General features: G+C 33.5%; 1 protein-coding gene across 2 annotated transcripts in view; it reads left to right on the top strand.

The window, feature by feature from the left end:
- Positions 1 to 12,468, top strand: part of DMD (dystrophin) — a 2,089,898-nt gene that overhangs the window by 891,548 nt on the left and 1,185,882 nt on the right. For both annotated transcript variants that reach the window (XM_011378471.2, XM_011378473.2), the window contains exons 35-37: positions 5,635 to 5,814; positions 6,121 to 6,249; positions 7,851 to 8,021. In XM_011378471.2, coding sequence (XP_011376773.1) covers positions 5,635 to 5,814; positions 6,121 to 6,249; positions 7,851 to 8,021 — 480 coding nt within the window. The remainder of the gene's footprint in view (positions 1 to 5,634; positions 5,815 to 6,120; positions 6,250 to 7,850; positions 8,022 to 12,468) is intronic.

The following is a 12,468-nucleotide window of genomic DNA, read 5'->3' as shown; positions in this document are numbered from 1 at the left end:
AGTGCCTGGGGCCTAACCCAGGGATACTGATTTAATTGGTCTGAGTGTGGCCAGTTTCTCTAATATTCATCAAAGTTTGAGAATCACTAGATAATGCAATACAAGCAGTCTTAAAAGATCTACATTCAGTTCAGCCAACCATGTCCGATATGTTTTTAAACAGTCACCTTTCACAGTTTAAAGAAATCTGGCCTCTGGTCCTAGATTATCTGGATAATTGCCTCAACTCATCACTCCTCTTAGCTATAAAAGCATGAGAACTATTGCTTATTTCTAAAGTCTGTTACACTATCATTCCCATGAAAAATTACATATCTTTTTTTAAAGAGAGCACAGTAATTTATCTGTGAAGTGAAATAACACTAGCAGATCATTAACTTGGTACAATGAATGCATCAAGCAGCTGTTACTTAGAAAATAGAACATCTGTTAAATGCCATTGGAGTCACTATTCACTGTCATTATAGTTATAGCTATAATTTCTGTTCAACACATTCTGCTTTCATGAAATTCTTCTTTAATAGATAATACATTATTAATAAAAAGTCAATACACATTGTGATAAAATCCACTATTTAATGTTTTATGTTCTTTTTGAATTTATCATTATATTATTCCGTCATATTAGCCTAATAATAAAATATGTTCTAAACCTCTAGCAATGACAAGAATAATGTAAGCACCTGAAAAAATAATTAATATCATATTTTATCACATTTAAGACATATTAATTATATGATGCACCACTGATTTAATTACAGCTGTTGTGGATCACAACACTACCACCTTAAATGTAAATATAAATTGTGTTTTATTTCAATTTTAGAAACCTCAATATGTGACAAATGCATATCTTAGAATTGCGGTAATGTGGTAATTTGTCCATTTTTTCCCCCATGAATATATTTTGTAGCCAAACGTGAAAGAACTCTCTCCCATTGCTGATCACCAGGAATGGTATAATATTCATGTAGACTGATTAAAGGCAGCATTCACTGGGGAAGGGAACCTTTTAAAATATCTTTTATGGATGTATTAGTTAACCTTGCATCCATATTAAAGGGAACTTGCACAAGAGATCAAGAAAGAGCTAAAATGAATAGGAATTGTGTGGCATCCTAGTAAAGAGAGGAAGGTATATGGAAACAACATTATGGCACATGTTTGACTAAATGTGGGGTTTAGTGAAGGTAGACTATATGAGATGGGAGGCATTTAAGAGATAAGAAAAGGGGAGGAGAGGAGTAGGAATAATAAGAAATCAAATAGAAAAGTTAGATCCTAAGACTGTAAGTCCCTGGGAAATTCCAGGGAAACTTGTGGAAGTCATTGGACCTCTGAAAATGTGAAATGAATGGGAGAGAGGGTCAAGCCCAAGTGGATTGTTTCTCTGCTCCTGTTGGAAAACAAAGAAATCTGTGAATATATTCTTGTAGGACCAAATAATTAATCCAACACTTTTTTTTCTTTACCATTTTATCTTTAAATAAAATTAAAGAAAATGTTTTCATCACATGGTGGTATGATCAGCAGAGACCAACAGAACAGGTTTTCCCATCCTGCTGCCGCATCACTGAAGTGAGATGATGAGCCGATGGCTGAATCCTGAACCTCACCTGCCATTTAAAATTAGACTCAAGTGTTTAACTTATAGATATGAGGAATAGGTCACAATGTATTTTCCATCCTTCCCATGAACACTTCAGTGTCTTTATTAGGAGAAATTAACCTATTCTACCTATTTTTAAAGGAAAATGGAGTAGCATTTAAAAATTGCTAGGGCCAGGAAAAAGTAGACATCAAATCCATTTCTTTGAACTCATGGAAGTTAGTGTTTAATATTTTGACTATTATTTTGAAGCTTTCACATGTTCTAAATTAAAAACATGAAAGACTAAAAAGGTGTGTTAGATTTTATGGAAATTAATACCTCAGTTGAGTTCTACTCTTCTTAGACATGTTTTTCTATGTCATAAAAACCCTGAATGCCAGGTATATAGTCTAAATTAAACTGCTGTTGAAATTCCTGAGATTAGATTAATGACCATGTCATAGGTCAAAATAAAACTGAGTGTGCATAAGTTTGCTTTTCACTCAGCCTTAAAATCAACCCTTGAAGCTGTCACATTACTACGTGATTGAAAAAATTAAAAGAGCTATTATAACTTAGTCAATTTAATTATTGAATTTGAACTTGCCCATTCCAGAACCCTCTCTACTCCTCACTCCAGAAGGCTGCAGAAGAAGGCAAGTGTGCTGACAATTGGATGCCATTTAAGAGGAAAAAATGTATTTTCAACCCCAGAAATAACTTTACCTCTCTTAGTGAGGAATGACTAAGGGTACAGAGAGAATGGCCAAAGCAGTGGGTGTAGTTCTATCCAGTAATTCAGTTCTCAATACATGTACAAGTATCGTGGCAAAATATTAGAGCCAGGGGAAATGATTCCTTGATATCGTAAAAATGTATGTTTTTAGTTTCCAATAAGTAATCTGTATTCCACTTGTGGTGGCTTTTGATTACAACCTTCACACTCTCTAATCCATCATTTTGTACTTTGTCTTTTGTCAAACCAAACTATCCAATCATTTACAGTAAACTCCAGTTTTAAGTATTGCCTCTCTTTTGAAGCTATTCTTGCTTGTTCCAGCCATGACTTATTTTTTCCCAAAGATCATGTTCTTTCTGATATGATATTAACTTTGATTACATTTCATCTTTACAACTGCACTGTAGGTAAGATTAGAGCAGTGTATGCAAAGACTACCTACTTATCTCTGGCAGTGAATGGCACACTACAGAGTGGATATTAAGCACCTGATGCACATTGACTAATTAAAATTTATGTAAGATCTTCAAAAAGCAAGATCAGTATATTGTTTGAAGGCTAAGATTTAAACATAAGTCACATCTTTAATTAAAATACTTTTGTGGGGAAAAATAAATAATCCATTAAATAAGCCCAATATTTTTCCTAACCAAAAATAGCATTTATACAAATGATCGAGTTCCTGTTTATTTCTTGTATACCACATGTAAAGATTCAACTCTAGGTTTTTTTACAGTGAGAGTGCACATTTTCTCGTGAATCACTTTTGGCCATAGTAGTTATAAACCACCATGATGATCACTGATTTTTTTTTTCTAGCTCATATTTATGATGGTGATAACTTTAACAGGTTTGAACTTTATCTTGTAATATTGAGGAACATAAAATGGTGCCAGATATTAGTCTATATTTTCTATTTTATTGTACTCACTCAGTGAATGAGGAATCTCTGGACATTAAATATTCATGAATTATTTGCAGCAATATTTCCTAAATTCAAAACACCTTCCATGTCTTCTGAGATTTGGAAATTTCCATTGCCTTTCATTGTGTTGCCTGGAGTGGAAAAGACAAATGTCTATGTATATAACATCTTTTTATTACCAAAGCTAAAACATAATGTCACCTTTATGAAGGCATTTTAGGAGATAATTAGTGATCCAAATATAAATTAAGATTCAACTTTGTGTGGTGTTACCTTTGCAAATAAATCAACTCTAGTAATAAGCCACTAGTCTGAAATATAGCAAGTAGGGTATGCTCATTTGCATGTATTTCCATTTCTTTGACAAAGTCATAGTTGGATATGTTTTACAAGGATAGGGACTTGTTTCTCTATCATTTTATCCACAGTGCCTAGAATAATGGCTGTCACATATGGTTCTCAAGATTGTGTACTACGCAGTACAGATGAAGGGAGTGAAAGGGCTGAAATGTAGTCCATGACCACTCCCAAGTCAAACTTCAGAGAGACTGTTTTCATCCAAAGAAGGAATTTCTCATAATTTTTATTAATTAGAATCACCTATGTCCCTGCTACAATAGTGATACATTTAGTAGGAGCTCAACAACATTTATGATTGATATATGAATTCTTTCTATGAATTGCTAAGCTCACCCATGTGCAACAGGTGACACCTACATTACTAATAACTCTGCATGGTAGCTGGTAAGTTTATTTGGCGTTAATTACTTTAGTTTCAGATTTTTCATATTGAAAGAGAAAAAAATGCAAAAGGATATCTTAGATTTGGAGAAGATGTTTTATGTATAGAAATTATTTTAGTCTTTTTACCTCATTTATTCTCCCTTCTTATTTTATATCAAAGGTAAAACAAAATGTATATAAATTTTGAGTGTACTAGAATCTGATGGTGTGGAGGAAAGACAGCTGCAAAAACTATTTAGATATATCTTAAAGTTAGAAAAGATACCTTGAAAGCATCTAGGAGTAAGAAATGAAATATAGGTTGGCCTCATAGAGACCATCTCTCTCCTTTACTTGGACCACCTCTGTTACTCTCTGTGCATGTCTCATTTCCCTCTTTCCAAGTGGTCTCCCTCTACTTTCTTATTACTGCTTCTCCCCAGTGATTTTGTCTTGCTACGTATTTTTCTTGCTGTGGTGAACACATCAGTTCTATTTCCAAGTGACTTCTCAGTTGGTGTGTTTTCACAGTCTCTATATATCTTAGTTCAGCTTCTTGAGAAGAAGATCTGTTTGGCTCTGGCTTACCTCCCAGTGAATGTCCTACAGCTGTATGTGGGCAAGGGTGGGATTGAGGGCAGAGGTAAGGAAGTGCAAGATGGTCATGTGGTCAGCATGGCATGTTATAAGAAAGTGGCTGTAGGTAGAATTGACAGTAACCATTAGTACTAGGACCACTTTTCCCATCAACTGTGTAACTTCTAATATTAAATATACTTGTCTTTATCCTTTGTAAATCAAATGTTGGGAAGTGGTAGTGCTCTCTTAGGTGGATTTTAGTATTCTTTATTTTCATTAACCTCTAACTGAAATTAAGCATTTTCTCAATTATAAATGTGAGCTACGAACCCCAGTAATATCAGCAGTTTCTTTGACTTTGCCAACAGTAGAAATGACACATAAATTTATATCAGATTCTAGTCATTGTATATACTTCAAAACACCAGTTATTCTCATCAATACTTTAATCCTAGTTAAAGATCTGATGCGAGATCATTGTAGTTCCACCCATCAGGAAAGAAAACATGTATTACTGTCTGATAAATTTTAAAAAGATACTTTGCATATTGTATTTCAGTACTGGTTTTATTTAAAGGCCGGTGGATTTAATTTTATGCTTTGAAAAAACATTATTATGAGAAAGTGTTCTTAAGTTTCACCAGATGCCAAACAGGTTTGTGGCACCAAAAAGTTAAAATTTCCTGCTGTAGAAATACAAGAGTGCAATAATCACTGAATTTTCTAAAAGCAGTTGTTTACTTTTTGGATGGGTTTTCTAAAGTCTGACTTTAGCTGATACATTTACAGATTAACTAACAAAAGTATATTTGGATGGACAATATGTTTATCTATGAAATATGTACAATCATAAATAAATATGAAATTAATCATTTATGTATGCATGTTTGTTTATATATATCCAATAAGGAAACTACACTGTATATCGTGTGGTTTTCATCATTCATAAAGACATAGTTGAAGATTTCAGTCCTTGAAAAATCTTACTGTAGTAACCATACGCACAGCCATTTTAAAAGCATTAAATCTTAAGACTACAATATATACATCAAAGCTCAAATACTGTCCTTTTCACAGGCTACTCAGAAAGAGATTGAGAAACAGAAGATTCACCTAAAGAGTGTCACAGAGCTAGGAGAAGCCTTGAAAACAGTTTTGGGCAAGAAGGAAACCTTGGTGGAAGATAAACTGAGTCTTTTGAATAGTAACTGGATAGCTGTCACTTCCCGAGCAGAAGAATGGTTAAACCTTTTGTTGGTAAGAAAAGAGGCTGGAATATTTTCAACCCCTCTCCATCATGTGAAGGAAAATATATAAGCATTCAATAATAATATTCCTGTTTGTAAATTCCTCCACTCTACATAAATGCTGACTCTTACTTCAATATCTATAGCTATGTTTTAATATATTTTCCATGTTCGTACTTTATTCCATATGGAGATCACACCAAAAGTAATTCGAATGATACTAATTTTTGTCTTTTAAAATTGTAGAAAGTAGGACAAATCTTTTAAGAATATTGTTTAACCAATAATATGTCATGGTATGTCTTATAAAATTAAGGAATACCAGAAACACATGGAAACCTTTGACCAGAATGTGGATCACATCACAAACTGGATCATTCATGCTGATTCACTTTTGGATGAATCTGAGAAAAAGAAACCCCAGCAAAAAGAAGACGTGCTTAAGGTAGCAAATAAAATATTATGAAAAGTAATTTTTAAAATGCACAACAGTATGTCAATCATGTTTTTCCTAAAAGATACTAAGGACTTCTTAATAAGAGTGAAAACTTTTTCTTCTCTTTCATCTTCCTTCCCTCCCTTCCTCACTCCTTCCCTTTTCTCTTTCTCTCCTTCCTTCCACTCCCTCTACTTTCTTAATTCAAATGAGAGTTAATGACTTTGAAAAGTTCTGTAACCTGGATATCTGTCCATATCCACCTGCCAGCTAATTACATGCACCTTAAACTCTGAAGAGAAAAGGATTTAAGGATTTATTTTGGTGTCATGTTGCAAATTCCTGCCCATTTAATAGTAGTACTATGTTCCTGTATTTTAACACAAAGATTAGTTTTCTGGCATCATTCACAGCCCATCTGAATAAACATGTGAAATCCGATCATCTGGACATTTTGCCTACACAATGTCCAAATCTTAGTAACCAGTAACAACACTGAGCTTATATAAAACTGATTTTTCATTTTTAGCAGTACGTAAACATGGCTTTTTGTTCTCTCTTTTTGTATTAAAACAAATTATTAGGACATCCTAAGGCATTTTTCTCAAAGGAAGGCAATTTAATCTTTACTTTAAAAAATGATTCGTATAAAGGGTATGAGAAATATAATGTGTGAATATATTTTATTGATGCTATATTATCTCTATTTGATGGCATCTTTCACAATTAAATAGGAAGAATTGAATTTTACCGATCTCATTTAAATTAATGATTTCTTATTTTGTTTTGCTGAAATTTTCGATAATTTTATTTGTCTAGTGGGTTGCTCTTTAAAGTTCACTTAAAATTTATAGTTTCTATCCGTATATACAATTCATTTTTTTTTGGTTTTTATGCAATGGATATTTTCCAAGGATTATAATTTTTAATGAAAAACTGTAGATGCATTTCAAGCTACCCCCAAAACATGTTTACCATATTGTCTGTACCTCATTTTGCTTGCCCTTTGACCTTGATGTATAGTTAAGGAATATCAACTTATGACGACATTCCTTTAAGGTCTTTGGAATAATAGGAGCTGAGCTATTTCACTTTTAGTCTCTCTGACCCCTTATATCAGGCAAAACCTTCCATAATCCCTCTGTGACACAGAATGCGTCAGAAGATCCATTTTCTCCCATGGCATTCAATATGATCAATAAAGAACTCAAAATTACCAAGAAGGAATAGAAAATTGTTCTTCAGTTACTTCCCTTCTTGAGCATATATCAGTGTTGTTTCACTGCTATGAAATTTATTGAAGATAAAATAAAAGTAAATATAAAATATTATGGACGTTACAGGTGACACAGAGAGTCAGGAAAACATCCTTTGTCCTTTCTCGGACTAAGTAGAAGCTTTAAATAAACATAGATCAAACTTAAGGAAGGACAGCCAATTATTTTCCTGAGATCACACACATTCTTACTCTATTTTATGGAAGTTGGCATTTTTCCTCCCTCTATATTCCTCTGCATGTGCTATCTCTCTTTTTCTCTGTCTCTCTCACTGTCTCTCAACTTTCTTGTAATTACTAACTTCAAGCCCTGTCTCTTGCTCACGGAATATAGCGTTTAAAGGCTGAAATGAATGACATGCGCCCAAAGGTGGACTCCACGCGTGACCAAGCAGCAAACTTGATGGCCAACCGCGGCAACCACTGCAGGAAAGTAGTAGAGCCCAAAATCTCAGAGCTCAACCATCGGTTTGCAGCCATTTCTCACAGAATTAAGACTGGAAAGGTAGGAAGACCTGCTCCAAGGTGGAAACTAGTGATAAATGATCTCTTGCGAAAGTTGCGTACTACTTTGAAGGGGGCACACGATCCCCACAGCAAAGTTTTCAAAAAGAAAATGAAGGCCAAAATGTATTTCAGGAAATTTTACCACTGAATCTCATGAGAGCTCTCTCTCTCTCCATGTCCCCTCCCCGCACTCTTTCTCGCTTACTCTTTCTCTCTCTCCCTGTCTCCTGCTTTCTCTGTCATTTTTGTCATACCACAGCTATTCTAGAACTGCATTCTACGCTGGTTTACATATGTACTTTCAGGGCTAACCTACAGCAAAGTAACAAATAGCATGCTGCAGGCCGACAACAACAAAAAGCACAAAAGACATCCCTCTAAAGAAAACATTATTGGCATATTTTACCCAATATAATATTGCTTGTGTGTAATATGGAACAAATCTCTCAAATGAAGCCTTGTACATCTCCTGCATGATCTAGGGTGTCTGTACCTTCGTAATGGCTATGCACATGTGTGTTTGTGTGTATATTGAACTTGCTCTTTCTAGCTACTGATACTTACTATGACAAAATCCATTAGGTTATAACAACATGCTCAAGCCATAAAAACAAATAATTGCAAAGCTTATATATCCTAATTTTTGTAATTTTATATGTCTATCATATTTATTCAATTTAATGAAGACCCAAGGGATATGGAACTTTTGCATGATAACCTTTTATATTTGTGTAACATTTAATGAAGACAAATTCTTATAGGTAGCATGCAAAAATACATAAATGCAACATTATAGAATTTTAACTCTTTGAGAGAATGTCAGAATGCAAAGCATTACCCCAAAATTTATAAAATGTAGTTTGACACATTTTTCAATATATATGATATGCTTTCAAATACAAAATGTATGTAAAAGAAACATGTACTTACATATATGGATAATTTCTACAAATCTTAAATGAGAAAAACACTGAAATATTTGTGAGAAAACATGTAATATGTCAGGTAAGTATTGATTCCTGGAAAAACAGGAGAATGTGTTTTAAAAATTATTTTGATAAATATGGATACCCAATAATAGCATGATTTATAATTGCTGCATTTCCTAAGGCATTGCAATGTATCATTGTTATATATAATAGTGCATATTTAAAGGAGTTTTTAAAATATATGGAAATGTGATATGAATTTTAAATACTTTATGCACATGAAACATAGTAACCCTTCAAAACTTAACTTCCCAAAGCAAAAAGGTATTAGCTTACCTTATTTCCTTGCTGCTTCTTTGTAGTATTTAAGTTAACTAGTTAGTTGTATGCATTTATATATTGTTTTAAGTAAGTGACCTTCACCTGAAAAATATCTGACAGGCTCTGAAATGTTATATTCAGAGCATAGTTGTTCTTTGTAAGTATTTACTCTGCTGTTTAGAAAGAAAATTGTTTCTACTTCTGGAGATAACATTAGAGTATGTAATATCTAAATAAGCAAAGTTTATTTCAGTCACCTAAAAAATGAATGCTAATACTTTACTGTTAAGTTTTGTTTTCTTCCATTTATATATTCATGTCACTAAGCTATAGAATATGAAGAAGAGAAAGCAAGGTATTTTATTCTTTATTCTTTCAACAGTAGGTTGAGATAAATTATGTCACAAGATTGTGGCCCATAGATATTGAAAAATGAGTAGAATTCTTTCTGCATCATAGAAGCTGACAAGCTTAGCATGGCCAAGTGAAGTTTGTGAATTTTCATTCTATATTCTGCACAAATTTGTCAGTATACTTTCAGAAATTATGCCTCAGGCAAGCCACTTGATTCATTTCTTTTGTTTTTCTTACAAAGGCATAAGATTTCAAATCAGTATTTTCAATTATATATTAATTGACAAAACAATCACAGTTTTACTTTTTAAAAAGTATTTCTTTTTCTCTAAATTAATAAACATGATGAGATGTAGTAGTGACTCCATTTGAAAGTTTTGAGCAGATAATTATGCTCTATTGTCTTGATGAAACCAAAAACATGAAGATAAAGCATATCTGACATTTTGCTTATTTATTAATTTTATCAACTAATGATATTGACTATCCATTATGCTACTGAGTGTGGGAATATACAAAGATATAAATGATACTTGCTTAAAAAATGTCTGTTTACAAATACAAACTTAAACCTTTTTTGCAATTATGGAATATGCTTAATACTAGTACATCTTCACGGAGATGTTCAGTTAATGATGAGGTAGTCCCAGCAATCACACAGTATAATAGAAAGAACAGTGGACATAGAAGACTGAACGCTTGGTCGGCATTAGGCAGAGCATGTGATTTCTCTGCAATTTCATTTTAGTATTTATAAGATAGGAGAATTGAACTAGAGTAGTTCCTTTAAAAGGAGAAATATCTCTCCTTTCCCCAAATTAGTTATTTTTCTAGAACAGAATGTACAAAATAGATAACAGCAGAGTTACTGGATGGCAAGATTTTTGCCCCTTTTATCTTTCTCCTTCCTGTGATGGGTTTCAGGAGGTAGAAGTTATGTCTATAGAACATGGTGTAAAATTTCTGGGTTAGGTTAATTAAAATTAGGAAATTAGGACTAATTACTAGATTAGTCCTTGATAGTTCTAAAATTGAACAGTCCAATGATCTTTTGTTGATGCCATGAGGAATTTAAGTAATGACTTGTATGTGTGTTTGCTTATGGAGTAGGGTGCTCCTGAAAGTGCTGGAATTCTCAGGGGTGGCCTCTTTGATCGAAAAGTCAAGTTCCTGTTACAGTAGGGCTTCTACTAGGTAAGATTAGGTTGGAATACGGCCTTATGGTTGAGTCTATGGGTAGATTTCACTTAGGAGAATAACCTAGGAGAAAACCTGTGTTGATAAACATAAGTTGAGAATGAATATGGGTAGAGCATAGACTCAGTATAAGAACTAATTTCAAGACCCTTTTAAAGGTCAACTAGAAAGGGTAGTTGAAAATAACAAAAATTTATCCTGAAAACTCACTAACAATAACTGTAGTCACTATTTGGTGAAGAATACAAAGTCTCTGTCTCTTGCAAGGACTGTCTATGACAAGAAATTCCAAAGTCCAGAAAGCAGTGAGTATTGGGATCCTTGGTTTTGATTGGCTGAGAACTTGTCCATCAGATACAACTCTCTGCAGTGGTAGTTTTAGCTATCAATGAGAAGCAATATAGTGTGAGAAAAAAGTTCTTAACTTTAAGGCACTAACCTAGCTTTGAGTGTGTTTTTGGATATGACCTTTCACTTCTCAGTGCCTCTCTTCGATCTAGAAAAGTAATAAGATGATGCCTATCGTATCTTAACCTCAGGATTGTGGTGAGAATCAAATTACTTAAGATATGTAAAAGCATACATTATAAAATCTATATGGTTTTATATAGATATAAAATGATAAAATATCATTAATATCAATAGTATTTTTTCCATTATTATAGATATTAGACTTGAATGGCCAAATTTTGAAGGTTGAAATAGAAATTGATGGGAAAAAGAAATAGAGGAATGGCAGAATTCTCATTCTGGCCTCTGCTGGATCGGCTGAGACCAAGAATACATATATTTGCCATTTCCATCGCAAGGACTAACTTTATAGATTATCAAATGGACCAATTTAAGAAGTACTAGGAAGTCCTGCTTGCTCCAAATACTGCTCTTAAAACATTGCCTCTTCCCATTTTATTTAGGTTAATAAGTAATACCTGATGGTTTTGAGAAAGATTAATCTCTTGTAACCTATGTGAAATCAGTTTGAGAAATGGCAGTTTTAATGAGGATGGTCAGAATTATAAAAATTAATCAGTGATAATTTCAGAACCCTAGGTAAAGTCAATGGAATCAATGGTAAATGACACTGTGTCTCAACTCTTTCCACTTTATGGCATCTGAACATGGTTGCATAGCAGGGTGGTGAGGAGGGATATTATCAGGAAAAGAAGGTGATATAAGACAAAATTGTAGAAGGAAAAATAAGAAGGAAAAAAATAAACTGGCTACTTAGTCCTGTTCCTTATTGGCAGTTCTAACCTTTTCCATCTTCTAAGAAGCCAAGATGGAGAGGTGAGTCAGCAATTTGGGAGAGATGATATTTGAAGTGGATCTTAAGGAATTAATAAAGGAAAGATTAGGGAAAAGGAGCAACCTGAATGAACTGTTACCCATGTTACCTATGTAACCACCCATGTGCTATTCCAAATCACAATGTTTCTACTGTGGTATCTATCGCTAGGTAAGATGTGATGGATTCAAGGAACTTACTGTTTAATGGTAGAACAAGATATGATCATGGATAATGGACTTAGAATGAGTGCGTGCTGAGCAAATTTAGCAGCCACTCTAGCAATATAGAGGAGATAACAATTCAGGATAAGCCTATAAAAAGCTCAAGTGGTTCAATGCAGAGTAAGTTCAGTTTGC

Source organism: Pteropus vampyrus, unplaced genomic scaffold, assembly GCF_000151845.1.
Source record: "Pteropus vampyrus isolate Shadow unplaced genomic scaffold, Pvam_2.0 Scaffold340, whole genome shotgun sequence".
In the NCBI taxonomy this organism is placed as follows: Eukaryota; Metazoa; Chordata; class Mammalia; order Chiroptera; family Pteropodidae; genus Pteropus; species Pteropus vampyrus.
This window is presented reverse-complemented; position numbering and strand designations above follow the sequence as displayed.